Raw genomic sequence first — 21,515 nt, 5'->3', positions numbered from 1 at the left:
CTCCTCTATTCATCACCCTGTTTCTGCACCTCACCCCCCTACCACTCCTCTATTCATCACCCTGTTACTGCACCTCACCCCTCTACCACTCCTCTATTCATCACCCTGTTACTACACCTCACCCCTCTACCACTCCTCTATTCCATCACCCTGTTACTACACCTCACCCCTCTATTCATCACCCTGTAACTACACCTCACCCCTCTACCACTCCTCTATTCATCACCCTGCTACTGCACCTCACCCCTCTACCACTCCTCTATTCATCACCCTGTTACTACACCTCACCCCTCTACCACTCCTCTATTCCATCACCCTGTTACTACACCTCACCCCTCTACCACTCCTCTATTCATCACCCTGTTACTGCACCTCACCCCTCTACCACTCCTCAATTCATCACCCTGTTACTGCACCTCACCCCTCTACCACTCCTCTATTCCATCACCCTGTTACTACACCTCACCCCTCTATCACTCCTCTATTCATCACCCTGTTACTACACCTCACCCCTCTACCACTCCTCTATTCATCACCCTGTTACTACACCTCACCCCTCTATCACTCCTCTATTCATCACCCTGTTACTACACCTCACCCCTCTACCACTCCTCTATTCATCACCCTGCTACTGCACCTCACCCCTCTACCACTCCTCTATTCATCACCCTGTTACTACACCTCACCCCTCTACCACTCCTCTATTCATCACCCTGTTACTGCACCTCACCCCTCCTCTATTCATCACCCTGCTACTGCACCTCACCCCTCTACCACTCCTCTATTCATCACCCTGTTTCTACACCTCACCCCTCTACCACTCCTCAATTCATCACCCTGTTACTACACCTCACCCCTCTACCACTCCTCTATTCCATCACCCTGTTACTACACCTCACCCCTCTACCACTCCTCTATTCATCACCCTGTTTCTACACCTCACCCCTCTACCACTCCTCTATTCATCACCCTGTTTCTGCACCTCACCCCCCTACCACTCCTCTATTCATCACCCTGTTACTGCACCTCACCCCTCTACCACTCCTCTATTCATCACCCTGTTACTACACCTCACCCCTCTACCACTCCTCTATTCATCACCCTGTTACTGCACCTCACCCCCACTATACCCCCCACTTCCATTCCATCCACCCCCTCTAAACCCCCAATTCTATTCTATCACCCCCCCCCCCACACCCCCCACCACACTCCACGGGCTGGAAGCAGTTCACCACCAGAAGGGCCCAGGCTCCACCACCAGTCCCCAAACCAGTCACCCCCTACCAGGACTGGGGGATCATAAGGGGATAGAGGCCCCCCGGGGCGTGTGAATTTACTGGGACAGATGATGAACCCTCCATTAACAAAGGAAACCTTTGTTTCCTTTGTAAACTAAGCTTGTAGTTGTTATTTACCGAACTGGATAACAACATACCACTACAGTCATAACAACATACCACTACAGTCATAACAACATACCACTACAGCCATAACAACATACCACTACAGTCATAACAACATACCACTACAGCCATAACAACATACCACTACAGCCATAACAACATACCACTACAGTCATATTTACAGAGTCCATAACAACATACCACTACAGTGATATTTACAGAGTCCATAACAACATACCACTACAGTCATATTTACAGAGTCCGTAACAACATACCACTACAGTCATATTTACAGAGTCCGTAACAACATACCACTACAGTGATATTTACAGAGTCCATAACAACATACCACTACAGTCATATTTACAGAGTCCATAACAACATACCACTACAGTCATATTTACAGAGTCCATAACAACATACCACTACAGTCATATTTACAGTCCATAACAACATACCACTACAGTCATATTTACAGAGTCCATAACAACATACCACTACATTGTAGCTAGAAGGACTGGGGTTATACAAGACAAATAGCTAGTAGCTGTATTGAATATTGAATAAGACCATTTCAAAGGGAGACTGCACACACTGACCTCCAGGTACAGTTCTACACACAGTGAACGGTACCAGTGTACAGGGCTCTACTGAGCTGTGTCCTGGGATCTTACCAAGCCGTTGATGCCACCCAGAGTGTGGTTGGCATTGTGGAGGGAGTAGGTCAGCTGGTACACCCCGTCATTGGTCTGACTGTTACCATAGAAACCCACTCCAACAGCAGAGCTGCAACAGAAGAAATAAACATTAAAAACAGAGAACCTTTTAATTTCTTCATGTTCACATTGGAACTAAATCTGGGTCCAAATCAAGTATCAAACAAAATTGCTTTTACAAAATAGTTGTGGAAAGATTTGAGGGGCGGGGCACTTTGTTTCATCTTCATCTGTAACTCAATCAAACCAATAAAACGGCAGAATCAAAGGCACAAAGAGAGTGCTATTGAACTGAGATGTCTCCCACAATACTGCCTGTCTGCCATATGCAGCCCTTTACAGCACAGCTAACTATAGGAAGAAGAGAGGTCTCTGAAGGGTGATTATAGCTCTCGCCTTTCCTTCTCTCTTTCCTCCAATATCTCCTCCTTCTTTCCTTCCTTCCGCTCATCTGTCTCCTCACCCCGTCTCTAGACTTCACACTTAGCATCATGTGTCATTGTGTCGTTGTGACGCATTGGTTAAATATATCCTCTTTCTCTGTAGAGGAAACATCTATCTCTCTCAAGTACAGGACACTCTGATACCCTGTTTCACACTACTGAGCCAAGCTGAGCTGCACTGGCATGGTTACTGAGCCACCTTGCTGAAACTGACTGTAATAGGACAACTTGGGCCATTATGCCCAGAGGACCTGTACCCCAGAATGGACAGGCTGCTCTGACATGGATAATGACTCCAGTACATCACCGGGGCCCAGCTCCCTGCCATCCAGGACCTCTATACCAGGCGGTGTCAGAGGACCTGTACCCCAGAATGGACAGGCTGCTCTGACATGGATAATGATTTCAGGACATCACTTGGGCCCAGCTCCTTGCCATCCAGTACCTCTATACCAGGCGGTGTCAGAGGAAGGCCCTAAAAGTAGCTAAAGACGTTAGCCACCCAAGTCATAGACTGTTGTCACTGCTACCGCATGGCATTCAGACCCCTTCCCTTTTTCCACATTTTGTTATATTACAGCCTTATTCTAAAATAGATTAAATACATTTTTCCCTTATCAATCTACACACAATACCCCATAATGCCATCACAATACCCCATAATGACATCACAATACCCCATTAAGAACAAAGCGAAACCCTTTTAATTTTTTTTTAATGGCACTTTTTTGGTACCCTTCCCCAGACCTGTGCCTCAACACAATCCTGTCTCAGAGCTCTACGGATAATTCCTTCGACCCCATGGCTTGGTTTTTGCTCTGACATACACTGTCAACTGTGGGACCTCATAGAGACAGGAGTGTGCCTTTCCTAATCATCATGTCCAGTCAACTGAATTGACCATAGGTGGACTCCAATCAAGTTGTAAAAACAAAATAAGTGTTCTAATCACACCGGTTTGAGCGAACACTGCGAAGACCACTGTTGAATGATCACACCCGTGTGTTCGTACGTGTCAAAGGTTAAATCAACCCAAATCCCAAACACCACAGCCCCATGGGACTAGACACAGACAGAAACCTGTCTGGCACCATGCATTCTCAACGTTCCTTTAGGCTGTGCTGTAACAGGACACGTTTGCCTAGACATTACAATGCTACTACCTCCCAGTAGACCTGTACTCATGTCCCCCACTAATAATGATACTCGTCCATCACATCTGGTACCAGTGAGCTCATTCTGTTAGAGGTCACAGGTCAGACACACTGGGACAGGTTTTAGGGAGGTTCTGTGCCCCTGAGGATGTAAGTCATCAATCACTGTATTAGACAGAGCAGACCAGGATCTCTGTCATGGTGCACCAATCCCCATCCCACCCCGTATATACACTGACCTTCATATCCTTCAGTCATTCACTAGCTGCCAATAACTAACTTACAATGTTCTAGAGTCTGGTCACTAACTAATTGCCAATGTTCTAGAGTCTGGTCACTAACTAACTGCCGATGTTCTGGAGTCTGGTTACTAACTAACTGCCAATGTTCTAGAGTCTGGTCACTAACTAACTGCCAATGTTCTAGAGCCTGGTAACTAACTAACTTACAATGTTCTAGAGTCTGGTCACTAACTAACTGCCAATGTTCTAGAGCCTGGTCACTAACTAATTGCCAATGTTCTAGAGTCTGGTCACTAACTAACTGCCGATGTTCTGGAGTCTGGCCACTAACTAACTGCCAATGTTCTAGAGTCTGGTCACTAACTAACTGCCAATGTTCTAGAGTCTGGTCACTAACTAACTGTGATGTTCTGGAGTCTGGTCACTAACTAACGGCCAATGTTCTAGAGTCTGGTCACTAACTAACTGACGTCACTCTCTCTCTCTGTCTCTCTCTCTCTGTCTCTCTCAGATCTGCATACAAAAGCTGCACTAAGATCTCTACTGAAGGAAGACACCTCAGCATACTCAGCAAATGACAGTCATTTATTTGCCAAGCGTTCGGTCACACCTTTGTCAGAGAGAGCAAGTCACTTATCTAACTGCACCTTAGCTACTTCGTTGTGTTGGGTGCAGATTTCTGTATTTCCTGCATGAGGATCTCTGTTTGCATCCCAAATGCCAACCCATTTCCTATATAGTGTACACAGGGCTCTGGTCTAAAGTAGTGCACTGTATAGGGAATAGGGTGCCATTGGCCATAGGGCTCTGGTCTAAAAGTAGTTGACTATTTCAAGGCTATAACCTACAACGAAATACATTATGAAGCATTAGCGAGTGGGACACAATAGGCTGGTAGGGACATAAAGCTCTCAGCATTTAAATAACATTTAGTTGTATTAAATCATTATAGTCTATAAGTTGTGACTTATTTAGAATTAAATACAAATTAAAAGAAAAAATGCCTTATTAGGCTCAGTCTACGGTGCCTTTGAATTCATTTTGAGAAACATGAGTTGGGCCAGTCTGTGGCTTCATGCTCATGCAATGTTTTCTGGAGAGCCGGCCAGCAGCGGAGAATATCCTCCCTACACTGGCAGGGCCAATGGGGATGCTCAACACCCCAGGCTGGGCAGAGATAGTTCATTTATTTTTTACATACAGTAGGTAGGCCTAAAGGTTTTTAGGCTAAATAACCCAATCAAAATGGAAAGCTCCTTGAAAATGGAAATATGCCAGGCCTATTGAGCAACGACCTATTGTATAAATAAGAAACAAAAACGAATTAAACTTTTAAGAGATCAGATTTGTTTTGTAAATAAATACTTTGCTACAATGACACAGTTATCTACACACCTCATTCCTTTCTTTTAGCATGTGCACGTAGTAAGTATCCCATCGTGCTTTTGGGATACGTGTCTTTTCAGATTCCACAATGAATCTTTAGTTGTGGACACTTGTCACGTTGGCAGGAAGGATCGGGAGACAGCCACAGGAAGGATCGGGAGACCGCCACAGGAAGGATCGGGAGACCGCCACAGGAAGGATCGGGAGACAGCCACAGGAAGGATCGGGAGACCGCCACAGGAAGGATCGGGAGACAGCCACAGGAAGGATCGGGAGACAGCCACAGGAAGGATCGGGAGACAGCCACAGGAAGGATCGGGAGACCGCCACAGGAAGGATCGGGAGACAGCCACAGGAAGGATCGGGAGACCGCCACAGGAAGGATCGGGAGACAGCCACAGGAAGGATCGGGAGACAGCCACAGGAAGGATCGGGAGACCGCCACAGGAAGGATCGGGAGACCGCCACAGGAAGGATCGGGAGACAGCCACAGGAAGGATCGGGAGACAGCCACAGGAATGCGTAATACTTTTTTAAATTAAGCCTAAATTACGGCGCGCCGTGTAAAGGCACGGGGACGAAGACCAAACAAACACGTCACAAAACACTGGGTAGAAACCCAAAACAAAAGAGCGAGGAGTACCTCGAAAAAAATAACACACGCGCACAACGATTAACACGGGACGAGACCCGTAATCATCTGCGCAATCCACAAGGGCACGAAAACCCAAACACACAGCACAGGTCCTCACATGCATCAACGGACATAGTAACAATAATCTACCGCCCAATGGAAACCAGAGGGCACATATATACAAATACAATCTGTGGGAATAGGGGACAGGTGTGTGTAATGAAGGTTCTGGAGGGATCCGTGACAACACACTACCTCACTCTCTTGGTCCTCATCTTTGTAAGTCACCTTGATTTAGCACCTTTGTGTTTTATCAGTTTCTTTATGAAAATATTAGGTGAACTCCATAAACGTAGCTAAAGCAAGAGGCTATAGCAGCACACGGATGCATGCTGGGCCGAGCATGCCCTGAGATTGTGAACTGAGCGGTACTGGAGCGGGTGAGAAGAGCTCTGCACTCCAGTCAAACTGTGCACGCTCCACTCCTCGCTCCAGCTCCACTACGCTCCTCACTCCTGCTCCACTCCTCGCTCCAGCTCCACGTTCCAGCTACAGGCTCCACTCCGCTCCTCACTCCAGCTCCACTCTGCTCCACTCCTCGCTCCAGCTCCACATTCCAGCTACAGGCTCCACTCCGCTCCTCACTCCAGCTCCACTCTGTTCCACTCCACGTTACAGCTACAGGCTCCACTCCGCTCCTCACTCCAGCTCCACTCCGCTCCTCACTCCAGCTCCACTCCGCTCCTCACTCCAGCTCCACTCCACTCCTCACTCCAGCTCCACTCCGCGCCTCACTCCTGCTCCACTCCTCGCTCCAGCTCCACGTTCCAGCTACAGGCTCCACTCCGCTCCTCACTCCAGCTCCAACTCAGCACCTCGCTCCAGCTCCACTCCTCACTCCAGCTCCACTCCTCGCTCCACTCCGCTCCTCGCAGCAGCTCCACTCCTCGCTCCAGCTCCACTACGCTCCTCACTCCTGCTCCACTCCTCGCTCCAACTCCACGTTCCAGCTACAGGCTCCACTCCGCTCCTCACTCCAGCTCCAACTCCGCACCTCGCTCCAGCTCCACTCCTCACTCCAGCTCCACTCCTCGCTCCACTCCGCTCCTCGCAGCAGCTCCGCTCCTCACTCCAGCTCCACTCCGCTCCTCACTCCAGCTCCACTCCGCTCCTCACTCCAGCTCCACTCCACTCCTCACTCCAGCTCCACTCCGCTCACATACTCTGACTCAATGATACAACAGGCACTACCTCCACCCATACCATCTAACATGTTAGGCCTGGTTGAATGATCTGAAAGGAATTTTATAATATCTGTACATTACAATTCTACCTGTGATTACAAAAGTACAATGATTAATGCTTTGCTTCAGCTTGAGATGAAGAATCAGTGGTAGACTTTGCAAGTGCATGAAGAGGTCAACTGTAGAAAAGTCATATACCTGCTTGTTGAAACAATACTTTCAGTTCCTGTTGATACTATGTTCCAGTCTTATTTCTGCTAGTACATGATAGCAATAGGAGGAAGAAGGATTGGGAAACTAACTGCAAATAACAATAAGCTGAACTCCGCCTAGCAGAAACATCTTTGTATTAGCAACTATTCATTATTAGTTTATATTGTATTAAAGTTAAGGGATGTCACCCTGGGCGGGGTGAACCATAGTAGGGGATAAAAAGAGAAAACACCATCTTGAGAACTGAGTGTCTTGTTTGTAAATTGCTGTAAGTGTAAACTCCGGGTTGCAAACCTTATTAAACAAACTAACCTCTGACCAAAGAAGTTTCCTGTGGTCACTTGTATGAACATAGGGAAGAAATTCCTTACAGATCCAACCTCTACCTCCACCCATACCATCTAACATGTTAGACCTGGTTGAATGATCCAACCTCTACCTCCACCCATACCATCTAACATGTTAGGCCTGGTTGAATGATCCATCAGTACCTCCACCCATACCATCTAACATGTTAGGCCTGGTTGAATGATCCAACCTCTACCTCCACCCATACCATCTAACATGTTAGGCCTGGTTGAATGATACAACCTCTACCTCCACCCATACCATCTAACATGTTAGGCCTGGTTGAATGATCCAACACTACCTCCACCCATACCATCTAACATGTTAGGTCTGGTTGAATGATCCAACTGTCACTACCTCCACCCATACCATCTAACATGTTAGGTCTGGTTGAGTGATACAACACTACCTCCACCCATACCATCTAACATGTTAGGCCTGGTTGAATGATACAACCTCTACCTCCACCCATACCATCTAACATGTTAGGCCTGGTTGAATGATCCAACACTACCTCCACCCATACCATCTAACATGTTAGGCCTGGTTGAATGATACAACCTCTACCTCCACCCATACCATCTAACATGATAGACCTGGTTGAATGATACAACCTCTACCTCCACCCATACCATCTAACATGTTAGACCTGGTTGAATGATACAACACTACCTCCACCCATACCATCTAACATGTTAGGCCTGGTTGAATGATCCAACACTACCTCCACCCATACCATCTAACATGTTAGGCCTGGTTGAATGATCCAACAGTACCTCCACCCATACCATCTAACATGTTAGGCCTGGTTGAATGATCCAACACTACCTCCACCCATACCATCTAACATGTTAGGTCTGGTTGAATGATCCAACAGTACCTCCACCCATCCCATCTAACATGTTAGGCCTGGTTGAATGATCCAACCTCTACCTCCACCCATACCATCTAACATGTTAGGCCTGGTTGAATGATCCAACACTACCTCCACCCATACCATCTAACATGTTAGACCTGGTTGAATGATACAACCTCTACCTCCACCCATACCATCTAACATGTTAGACCTGGTTGAATGATCCAACACTACCTCCACCCATACCATCTAACATGTTAGACCTGGTTGAATGATACAACCTCTACCTCCACCCATACCATCTAACATGTTAGGCCTGGTTGAATGATACAACCTCTACCTCCACCCATACCATCTAACATGTTAGGCCTGGTTGAATGATCCAACAGTACCTCCACCCATACCATCTAACATGTTAGGCCTGGTTGAATGATACAACCTCTACCTCCACCCATACCATCTAACATGTTAGGCCTGGTTGAGTTATCCAACCTCTACCTCCACCCATACCATCTAACATGTTAGGCCTGGTTCTGTTACCAACAGTACCTCCACCCATACCATCTAACATGTTAGACCTGGTTGAGTGATACAACCTCTACCTCCACCCATACCATCTAACATGTTAGACCTGGTTGAATGATACAACACTACCTCCACCCATACCATCTAACATGTTAGGCCTGGTTGAATGATACAACCTCTACCTCCACCCATACCATCTAACATGTTAGGCCTGGTTGAATGATCCAACCTCTACCTCCACCCATACCATCTAACATGTTAGGCCTGGTTGAGTGATACAACACTACCTCCACCCATACCATCTAACATGTTAGGCCTGGTTGAGTGATACAACCTCTACCTCCACCCATACCATCTAACATGTTAGGCCTGGTTGAGTGATACAACACTACCTCCACCCATACCATCTAACATGTTAGGCCTGGTTGAGTGATACAACCTCTACCTCCACCCATACCATCTAACATGTTAGGCCTGGTTGAGTGATACAACACTACCTCCACCCACACCATCTAACATGTTAGGCCTGGTTGAATGATCCAACCTCTACCTCCACCCATACCATCTAACATGTTAGACCTGGTTGAATGATACAACACTACCTCCACCCATATACCATCTAACATGTTAGACCTGGTTGAGTGATACAACCTCTACCTCCACCCATACCATCTAACATGTTAGGCCTGGTTGAATGATCCAACCTCTACCTCCACCCATACCATCTAACATGTTAGACCTGGTTGAATGATACAACACTACCTCCACCCATATACCATCTAACATGTTAGACCTGGTTGAGTGATACAACCTCTACCTCCACCCATACCATCTAACATGTTAGGCCTGGTTGAGTGATCCAACAGTCCAAGTTAATCAGAATGATATATTCCAAGTAGAGAAGGTAATAAAATGATAACAGGTAATATAATGGAATAACATATGATATAACATGAAACTGTTCGGTGACATCATCTAATCATAAAAACCCTGTGACTCATAAAACAAAGGACAGAGAAATAAAAAGACAGGTTATTGGATTAAAGTCTTCGGGTTATAATAAAACCATTAGACAACAGAAAAACACCAGGCTATCCGTGGGCACTAGTCCTGGGGGCTGCAACGGGCATTGCACACTTTTGTTCCAGACCAGCACTAAACCCTACTAGCTATAGTGAATCAAGGACACCGTTTCCCTCCAAGTCAACGTTCAAACATCTTTCAATAGAAGTCTCCTGTCCAACAACTCAGCCACCAGATGAGAGGAGCTACAGCAGACAAAGGACTGTTATTGAGAGCTTGTTGATTTATGGAAGACCACATCTGAAAATAACCTTGTACATGAAACCAAACCACATTCCCAAATCACATTAACAAGAACAGGACCTCATGTAAGAGCAGAACAGAGCGTCCAGTCACACAGGCCCTTGTGGACAAGGTAAGTAGCTGAGAGGTGAAGGACGGAGGTCATTAAGGTGTTAGTGTCACTAGGGTTTTCCCTTATTACAGCAACCACATGGACAATTACAGAAACCAAATCAAATTCTATTGGTCACATGCGCCGAATACAACAGGTGTAGAATTCACAGTGAAATGCTTACTTAAATAAACACCATAAAACACATTCCCAAAGTTACATGACAAGGTTCCAGGTTGGCTTGGCTGTAGAAAAGGGAAACTGATATTCGCCCAAAAGTCCAGGCACAAATCTTATAGTTGTATTTTATTTCCGACAGGAGTAGTTCACTGAAAGCTGTGAGCCTGTTTAGTTATATCACAACAACAGTAGAGGTTTTACTAGACTAGCTGTACTGAGGAAGGGTGAAAGCCACCCAGAACACGGACAGAAAAGGTTTAACACAGCACTTGTTGGTTAAATAAACCTTTTATTATGCATTTCAAAATAAGATAAGATAGTAGTTTCCTATATGGGTAGCAAGCTGAATGCTCTGTGATCCTGTTAAGTTACAACACAAAGTCACATTTGCAGTCTGGCCCCAGACAGTGAAGGGTTAACACATGTCATATCATAATACTAAGATAGTATTTCCTACAGGGGGGTAGGTTGCTGAACTGTGTGAGCTTTAAAATGTAAATGAAGTGACGTTTCTAGAGGAAACAGAGAGCCGTTCAGAGCCCAGACATTCAAGAGTTCACACAGTGCTCCTTGGTCAGGCTAAGTAGCATCATGCCATAGCACTTAGCATTACAATAGGTTTGGTGTAAGAGAGACCAATCAGTGCTGGGCTGCCCCTCCCCCTGGAATGTTATCAGCTAACTAACTCAATTACCTTCAGCACTTAGAGCTCTGTCACAAGATTAAGCTCAACACAGTGCCAACTCAATCATGCACTTTGGGAGGGGGAATCATTTGATGTTCTCTTTCATTGGGAGGAGGAATCGTTTGTTGTTCTCTTTCATTGGGAGGTGGAATCATTTGTTGTTCTCTTTCATTCGGAGGAGGAATCATTTATGGTTCTCTTTCATTGGGAGGAGGAATCATTTGTTGTTCTCTTTCATTGGGAGGAGGAATCATTTGTTGTTCTCTTTCATTCGGAGGAGGAATCATTTGTTGTTCTCTTTCATTCGGAGGAGGAATCATTTGTTGTTCTCTTTCATTCGGAGGAGGAATCATTTGTTGTTCTCTTTCATTCGGAGGAGGAATCGGTTGTTGTTCTCTTTCATTGGGAGGTGGAATCATTTGTTGTTCTCTTTCATTCGGAGGAGGAATCGTTTATGGTTCTCTTTCATTGGGAGGAGGAATCATTTGTTGTTCTCTTTCATTGGGAGGAGGAATCATTTGTTGTTCTCTTTCATTCGGAGGAGGAATCATTTGTTGTTCTCTTTCATTCGGAGGAGGAATCATTTGCAGGTCCTATAGTGATGAGGTGGGCAGCCCTACAGGTCCTATAGTGATGAGGTGGGCAGCCCTACAGGTCGTATAGTGATGAGGTGGGCAGCCCTACAGGTCCTATAGTGATGAGGTGGGCAGGTCCTATAGTGATGAGGTGGGCAGGTCCTATAGTGATGAGGTGGGCAGCCCAACAGGTCCTATAGTGATGAGGTGGGCAGGACCTATATTGATGAGGTGGGCAGTCCTATAGGTCCTATAGTGATTATTTTATTTTTTTTACCTTTATTTAACTAGGCAAGTCAGTTAAGAACAAATTCTTATTTTCAATGACGGCCTAGGAACAGTGGGTTAACTGCCTGTTCAGGGGCAGAACGACAGATTTGTACCTTGTCAGCTCGGGGATTTGAACTTGCAACCTTCCGGTTACTAGTCCAACGCTCTAACCATTAGGCTACTCTGCCGATGATGAGGTGGGCAGCCCTACAGGTCCTATAGTGATGAGGTGGGAAGCCCTACAGGTCCTATAGTGATGAGGTGGGCAGCCCAACAGTTCCTATAGTGATGAGGTGGGCAGGTCCTATAGTGATGAGGTGGGAAGCCCTACAGGTCCTATCGTGATGAGGTGGGCAGGTCCTATAGTGATGAGGTGGGCAGTCCTACAGGTCCTATAGTGATGAGGTGGGCAGCCCAACAGGTCCTATAGTGATGAGGTGGGCAGGTCCTATAGTGATGAGGTGGGCAGCCCTACATGTCCTATAGTGATGAGGTGGACAGCCCAACATACAGATCCAAAAAGGGACTTTCTGCTTGTGGCAGTGAGACAATGCACAACTGCACATTGTGAATGTTGCAAACCACAATCTCAGAGGATAAAGGATAACGCCTCAATGGACACTGTTCTGTGCACACCCAGGAAACGTGAATAGATAGTGTAGTGTAATGTAGTGTAGTGATAGTGTAGGGTAGACAGTGCATAGTGTAGTCTGCTTTAGACACAATGAGAGCAGGACTGTCATCAGTGAACATGGTCAGTCACAGTGACCTCAGTCTACAACATCCTGCATCAAAGTGGGTCAGGCCAAAAGTGACCATCTGGTCTCTCTCTCTCACCACCATAGCAGCATGTCAGCCTCTGTGTGTGAGTTAATGAGGTCAGAGGTCAAATCCTGAATGTCAAAGATCACATCAAAGCCTTTTCCACAGGAGGGCGGTCTAGGGTTGTCCAATTCCCCTCCTGGAGTTTCACTCCAACCCTAAACACTTTATTTAACTAATTAGCTACCGGCCAGGACCTTTATTAGCTAGCTGTGTTACATCCCTATCACAGAACCAGAGTTGTAGAACCCTGATCTAGACACTAAAGGAGCCCCACGTACTAGATTTGGTTTGCTTCTAGTGGAACTTGGCTAGGTGAAGGGAATGTCTGTGCCTTGTATACTCCCTTTAAAGACCTCGGCTTGTAATTCTGTAATATAAGATAACACCTCTAACCACACCCGGGACAGACTGAAGAAAGGTCCCTGTAACACTAATACTGTAGTACACTACTGTTAGATACAAACAGTTCCAGTGATACTACTCACCATAGGATGAGTCCAGTGATGACAGCGGTCCAGGAGACACAGCAGGAGTCAGGCCTCTTGGTCTCCTCCTCCTCCTCCTTCCTGCAGCAGCACACACTGGTCAGGTAGACAGACAGCAGCAGGAGGCTCAGGACTAGTCCAACAGCTGATATACAGGCTAGGAAGACCAGAGACTGGGGGAGGACGGGGAGGGAGGGAGAGAGAGAGAGGAGAGGGAGGGAAGGGGAGGAATGGAGAGGGAGAAACAGAGAGATGAGCATGTTATAATACATTTGTTATTGACTAATAAGAGGACAAATACAACTGTCACAATTAGAGAACTCATTTGCAAAGCACCATTTCTTCAGACAACCAGTATATATTATCATGTCAGGTCCTGAGTTGATACAAGCCCTGTGATTGGTTACTTTGTAGAGTGAACCCACTCTGATGGAAAGGGAGACACTGGAATCAAGTGAGACTAATATGAAAAGATATACTGGGTCAAAAGTCATGTTTGTTTCATCAGTCATCATCACTAGCATGTCTCTGTGTGAAGCCAGAGATAGGGTGAGAGAGGAGGGGAGGGAGAGAGAGATGGGGGAGGGGAGAGAGAGAGAGATAGAGACAGAAAGAAAGAGAAAGAGAGACAGAAAGAGAAAGAGAGTGAGAGAGTGAGAGATGGGGGGGGGATCACTGAATACACCCCAGGATCATGTTCAGTAGGGCACAAAGTAGCAAATATAAAATAAAATAAAATGAACATGAACGTTTCTCATTGGACAAGTCTAGGTATTCCTTCTCTGTGTTATCAGTTTGGTGTTTAATGAACATGACCTGGAGTTGCTGGTTTGAGAGATACCTGGGGTCTATTGGACTACTACTATTAACATTCGTCATTCAACAGACACTTTTATCCAAAGTAACTTACAGTCATGCTCGCCAACATGCATCCATTGTACGTATGGGTGACCCCGGGTATCTGACCCACAACCCTGGTGGTTAAAGCACCACGCTCTACCAGCTGATCCACACAGGAGTTAGGGTGTTAGGGGGGGAAACAGTAATGATCAGAGGCTGCTGGAGTTTCAGCTCAACGTCAGGTGACAAAGCGGCCTCCCTCCAATCTTGTGATTCCCAGACTGAGGTTACCCTCAGAGCATGAGTGATGAAGGGATAGCCAGGGTAGGAAAGGAGAGAGAGCGAGAGAGAGAGAGCGAGGGAGCAAGCGAGAGAGTGAGAGAGCGAGAGAGAGAGCGAGAGCGAGCGAGAAAGAGAGCGAGAGCGAGAGAGAGTGAGAGAGAGCGAGAGAGAGAGAGAGAGCGAGAGAGAGAGAGAGAGAGGGGTATAGAAAGCAGAACATGGGGGGTCTACTGTAGCCATATGTCTTTGTTTTTGAGATTAGGTACGCCTGAAGTTTGTACCTTTCATTTTGATGAAAGGTGATGAAAGCGATCAAACATAGTGTACAACACAAGTACAACTACACACATAGCCATTTACAGAAGTTCAACTACACACACAGCCATTTACAGAAGTAGACAAAAGTTCAGCCCATGGTTTGGAATGTTGAGGAGTTCAAAATTCAAGAAGTGAAATCAAAGCCAAGTGGAAGCATGGGATTTTGGCCAAATATGGTTGACTCTCAAATGGCACCCTATTCCCTATATAATGCACTACTTTTGACCAGAGCCCTATGGGCCCATGTTGTTTCTCCACACTCCTACCTGGCATGGTTTCATGACTCTAATAAGGTACTGTTTGTCTCAACAGGCCTTATCAGGAAGCTACCTTCTATTTTCCTGACTCAATTTGACTGATCAAGTTATGGGTTCTGGCATCATGTTCTGACCACGGACTTGACCAAGGTTGCAGCTTCAGACAGGGCCGGGCAGCGGAAACTAAAGGCGCATGTATTATTTCTCATCCAACCAGTGTCTAAATCAATGTAACTACCTGTATTTGGGGCTCTTCGCGTGGCGAAGTGGTCTGCCCTGCATCTCAGTGCTAGAGGCGTCACTACAGACACCCTGGTTCCATTCCAGGCTGTATCACAACCGGCCGTGATTGGGAGCACCATAGGGCGGTGCACAATTGGCCCCGCGTCATCCGGGTTTGGCCGGTGTAAGCCATCATTGTTAATAAGAATTTGTTCTTAACTGACTTGCCTAGTTAAATATAATAAATGTAACCATGTAAGTCATTGAGAACACATTCTCTTTCACAACAATGACGTGGAAAGTAAGATGAAACTGCTATTCAAACTCCTGTGGTAAACTTCTGGACTCAAACAGAGTTCAACTGTACCAAGTCATTAAAGTGATCATATTCTGGGCTCTGTCCTCAATCCCACCTCTCGATCTGAAATGGTCCCGTTGTTCCAGAAGGATGTGCCAGCAGGAGGAAGGTCCACATTGTTCAGAACTGCTTTAGAAGATAATCTGACAGTGTTACACATCATGTAGTCTTAACCACAGAGGACAGACTACGGTGTGACACATCATGTAGTCTTAATCTCAGAGGACAGACTACGGTGTTACACATCATGTAGTCTTAATCTCAGAGGACAGACTACAGTGNAATCACAGAGGACAGACTACAGTGTTACACATCGTGTAGTCTTAATCTCAGAGGACAGACTACGGTGTTACACATCATGTAGTCTTAATCTCAGAGGACAGACTACAGTGTTACACATCATGTAGTCTTAATCACAGAGGACAGACTACGGTGTTACACATCATGTAGTCTTAATCACAGAGGACAGACTACAGTGTTACACATCATGTAGTCACAGAGGACAGACTACAGTGTTACACATCATGTAGTCTTAATCACAGAGGACAGACTACGGTGTTACACATCATGTAGTCACAGAGGACAGACTACGGTGTTACACATCATGTAGTCACAGAGGACAGACTACAGTGTTACCTACTTACACAAACAAACTAAACGCAGAGACAGACACAGACACAGACAGACAGTTTCCCAGTTTGGCCGGAGACAGAGAAGTGAATCTGCTAGCATCACACTCCCTCCATTGACCTGTCTATTCAGCAACACTGGTCAATGTCACAATGTAAAGTAGTATAGAAGTACGAGAACACACAACAGCAGCATTCACAAACACCCCCCACACAGAGAGGTGATACTGCATGCTCACACGATCACCAGGCTGTGGATGATAACAGCTTAGAACATGTGGTTTACAACATCAGTCAGTAAAGAGGTGCTTTATGACAAGTTTAGACTCATTTCTTTCCCACCTGTTGACATCAAATGGAACTTTTGTGTTTAGCTTTGAGGTACATGGAGAGAACTCGAGCTGAAGTTATTTTCAAATAGGCACTTAGAGATGCCAAAAGCATTTGACAAACTCTACAATAAATACAAATCACAAGACAAAATCTAATCAAGGCAATGCAAAACCAACTAAATTACTGCACAATACATACATTCTAGAAAAACAGCCACATTCCTCAGAAAGTAGTTCCCCAATCAGTATTTTAAATTGCAATTGGACGCTATGGGACTTTAATGAGGACCAGCCAACCTTTTTGATACAGGAAGCAGTGATCCATATTAAAACTGTCGCCTGTTATAAAGTGAAGGGCGCCATTCAAATATTTAAGAGTAGTGGCTGCTGCAATCTGGTAAATAGTGTCACCATAGTCAAAAACTGGCAGGTAAATTGACTGTACAATCTGCCTCCTGCTGTTTAGGGAGAGGCAATATCTATTTCTAAAAAAGAAGCCTACTTTAAATCATAGCTTTATAACTTGCTCATCCGTATGTTTCTTAAACATTACGTCAATCCAAATGCTCAGATATACAGTATATAGATGGGAACCTGATCGATGGGAGAACCATCCAATGAATACATACGTCGTCCATCTGACATTTGTGGAGAGAGAATTAGAGAACAACATATTCTTTAGTCTTGCCCGCAATAAGTACACGTTTTAAACCAACCAGGGCTTTCTGTAAGGTAACACGGTCAGATTGCAGCTCTAACATAGCCAGGCCAACAGTTGGGGGTTGGGGTCAATGGCATATATAACAGTGTTGTCTGCATACAGATGAATATTACAAGTTAACAGACCAATATTATGTATATAAATAGTCAAGATAACAGGTCCCAGTACCGACCCCTGCGGTACACCTTTTGTAATATCCAGGAAACTAGACTTAACACCATCAGAAATCCCACATTGAGTCCTGTCTGACAGATCATTGCCAAAGCCAGAAGGTTTGGAGAGAAAGCAGTTGTGCATGTGTTGGAGGTTTGTCTCTGGTCTGGAGTGTAGTGGTAACCAGTGTTATGTAGTGGTAACCATTGGTAACCCGTGTTATGTTGTGGTAAACAGTGTTATGTTGTGGTAACCAGTGTTAAACAGTGGTCCCATGTGGTTCAGTTGGTAGAGCATGGCACTTGCAATGCCAGGGTTGTGAGTTCGATAACCAGTGTTATGTAGCGGTAACCAGTGTTATGTAGTGGTAACCAGTGTTATGTCGTGGTAACCAGTGTTATGTAGCTATAACCAATGTTATGTAGTGGTAACCAGTGTTATGTAGTGGTAACCAGTGTTATATAGTGGTAACCAGTGTTATGTAGTTATAGTCAGTGTTATGTCGTGGTAACCAGTGTTATGTAGTGGTAACCAGTGTTATGTCGTGGTAACCAGTGTTATGTCGTGGTAACCAGTGTTATGTCGTGGTAACCAGTGTTATATAGTGGTAACCAGTGTTATATAGTGGTAACCAGTGTTATATAGTGGTAAGCAGTGTTATGTAGTGGTAACCAGTGTTATGTAGTGGTAACCAGTGTTATGTAGTGGTAACCAGTGTTATGTAGTGGTAACCAGTGTTATGTAGTGGTAACCAGTGTTATGTCGTGGTAACCAGTGTTATGTAGTGGTAACCAGTGTTATGTAGTGGTAACCGGTGTTATGTAGTGGTAACCAGTGTTATGTAGTTATAGTCAGTGTTATGTAGTGGTAACCAGTGTTATGTAGTGGTAACCAGTGTTATGTAGTTATAGTCAGTGTTATGTAGTGGTAACCAGTGTTATGTAGTGGTAACCAGTGTTATGTAGTGATAACCAGTGTTATGTAGTGGTAACCAGTGTTATGTAGTGGTAACCAGTGTTATGTAGTTATAGTCAGTGTTATGTAGTGGTAACCAGTGTTATGTAGTGGTAACCAGTGTTATGTAGTTATAGTCAGTGTTATGTAGTGGTAACCAGTGTTATGTAGTGGTAACCAGTGTTATGTAGTTATAGTCAGTGTTATGTGGTGATAACCAGTGTTATGTAGTGGTAACCAGTGTTATGTAGTTATAGTCAGTGTTATGTAGTGGTAACCAGTGTTATGTAGTGGTAACCAGTGTTATGTAGTTATAGTCAGTGTTATGTAGTGATAACCAGTGTTATGTAGTGGTAACCAGTGTTATGTAGTTATAGTCAGTGTTATGTAGTGGTAACCAGTGTTATGTAGTGGTAACCAGTGTTATGTAGTTATAGTCAGTGTTATGTAGTGATAACCAGTGTTATGTAGTGGTAACCAGTGTTATGTAGTGGTAACCAGTGTTATGTAGTGGTAACCAGTGTTCTATAGTGGTAACCAGTGTTATGTAGTGATAACCAGTGTTATGTAGTGGTAACCAGTGTTATGTAGTGGTAACCAGTGTTATGTAGTGGTAACCTCTGTGTGAACATCTCTGTGTGTACCCCTGATCTCTGACACTGTGGCTACGTTCCAGGACGTCTTTCTACAGTCACACTGCACATCTCACATCTCAGAACACTGCTAGGGTGTGTAATGTGTCTATTGACAGGATAAACACTGTGTGGTGTAGTGAGATATGGGGCTGTGTCTAGCAAGTGTCCTGGAGCAGGAGTACTGATCTATATAGGATCAGTGTTGCCCCTTAGATCACAATGAATAGGATTACATGGATGGAACGGGGGGCTGATCCTAGATCAGCAATCCTATTCTGAGAAGCTTAACACATGTTCATCTGTGGAGCTGCAACAAAGAAGACAACCAGGAACATGCAATCCTTCACCAGTCGGTTCTACGCTGGAATATTAACAGCTTGTATAGAGCCCATTAACAAAACATTGTTTCAATTTGTGCTGTTTTTAATATTGTTACTTGAGGCATGCCGTTTGTAAAGGAATGGTCTTTTTATTTGGCACTGTTACTCAGTCTCAGACACTGAAGGCTGGTAACAAACAACCAACCAGACAGATTGGCACTAGTTTGGCTACCAGTCTTTTTAGCTAACATTCCACTCCTTCCCACTAATTTGCCAAAGACAGGAGTGGCAAGGAGTGGAATGAAACAGCTTAACAGAGAATGCAACCAGGCTAGATAGGCACACTCAGGACTTTGCAGCTGGAGATGTCAATACTAAAACGGATGTGATTTCATGTGATGACGTGTCCACTCTGCTCATAACTTTATTTTGCTACGTCCTATTGAACATGCCACAGTGATGATAGCGGAGAATAGAGAGAATAAAGTGTGTTCACTTCATTAAAAGTTAAACTGTGCAGAGTTGGTGCGGATGGAAATACATCCTATAGCAATGTGGGAAATTACAAGAAAATTTAAAACATTCTTCAGCTAAAGACAAATTATGTATTTTATTTTCCAAATAAATTGTTAAATCTTTGACCAACAAAGTCGTTTTCAGATCATTTGCCTAGATATGTGGGCTGTCAGTGAAGGTCTTTCAGTGAGCCCTCTCTCTAGTCTAGAAGAGAAACGTGGCCGCGCTTTACGCGCAGTGGGTAGTAGGTACCAACCTGCTGGTAGCTCGTCTCCCCGGGTCTGAAGGTGTTATCAACGGGCTGGAAGGTGAAGTTGAAGTGGGGGAAATTGTGCAGCCAGTAGGTCCACCATGGAGCGATATAGTCCAGCCGTGCCGTGGCCATTCCTTATTACAAAAAGTGCTTCTGGACCCCTAAAATCTCATCCGAGAACTCGAGACCCCGTCAGTATCCTAATCCTCGGTTCTGTACAAAAACAAATCATGAATCCGCGACTTCTTGTTGGAAAACACTTTACAGTGTAGAGCAGGAGAATAAACAATACAAAACTACTTCCTTGGACTCTTTGCTCTCAGAACAAAGCATAACAACAGCATTATCTCTGTGGTCCCGTGCCGTGATCTGCAGCTAGACAGCTGTTTTAACTTCTCGGAGGCGCGCTCACGGGTAAGCTCGTTCCAGTAGAAGCCGCTTCTTCTGACTGGACCGCGCGACGCGCACTCATCCAAGGCACGAGACTGACTGACGATAGCGCCCTTCAATGCACAGTGCGTGACCGGTTTTAAACCATTTACAGCTGCGGTCAGAAAGTATAACCTAGTGGGAAAGGATATGGCTACAGTGAAGACGATGCGGTTAATACATTCAGGTCATGAAATTAAATATATAATGATGATAGTGGTATTAGAATAAAACCCATAGGCTATCTTATATCTGGTATAAAACTGCTGGTTATCAGAGCAGAATTTATCTCATGTAATCCGACGGCTAAAGCTGGATAGAGCACCACAGTAGTGAACCATTCATGAAAGGCTGTGGTTTGTGTGAGTGTAGGTTCTGATAATGCCTGTAAGGCTGGCCCAGCACTAGGAGGCTTGCAAGCATTTGAACAGAGGCAGCGCTAGGCCTAAACGTGCTATGTGGTCAATCTGTCGTCTGTATTGGCCGTGCAGTATTTACGGTGATAATTGTTTTTATTTTATTTAACTAGGCAAGTCAGTTAAGAACACATTCTTATTTACAATAACTCCTATCCCGGGAAAACCCGGAACGCGCGCTGGACGCTCATACTTATTGCGCTTCGCGGTGCAGCGCGGATCTGTTGTGAAGGAAGTTGTCAAGGAAGTGAGTTTGCGTGTATACAGGACCTCCCAGCC

General features: G+C 45.1%; 1 protein-coding gene across 1 annotated transcript in view; it reads right to left on the bottom strand.

Moving 5' to 3' along the window:
* Positions 1 to 20,815, bottom strand: part of LOC129831136 (protein tweety homolog 2-like) — a 70,565-nt gene extending 49,750 nt beyond the window's left edge. Inside the window, exons 1-3 of the mRNA XM_055894211.1 lie at positions 20,395 to 20,815; positions 13,602 to 13,774; positions 2,078 to 2,189 (exon numbers count right to left, since the gene is read on the bottom strand). Coding sequence (XP_055750186.1) covers positions 2,078 to 2,189; positions 13,602 to 13,774; positions 20,395 to 20,523 — 414 coding nt within the window. The 5' untranslated portion in view covers positions 20,524 to 20,815. The remainder of the gene's footprint in view (positions 1 to 2,077; positions 2,190 to 13,601; positions 13,775 to 20,394) is intronic.
* Positions 20,816 to 21,515: the final 700 nt, after the last annotated feature.

Source organism: Salvelinus fontinalis, chromosome 2 (genome assembly GCF_029448725.1).
Source record: "Salvelinus fontinalis isolate EN_2023a chromosome 2, ASM2944872v1, whole genome shotgun sequence".
NCBI classification, from domain to species: domain Eukaryota; kingdom Metazoa; phylum Chordata; class Actinopteri; order Salmoniformes; family Salmonidae; genus Salvelinus; species Salvelinus fontinalis.
Note: the sequence above shows the minus strand (reverse complement) of the source record. Positions and strands in the feature narration are given on the sequence as shown.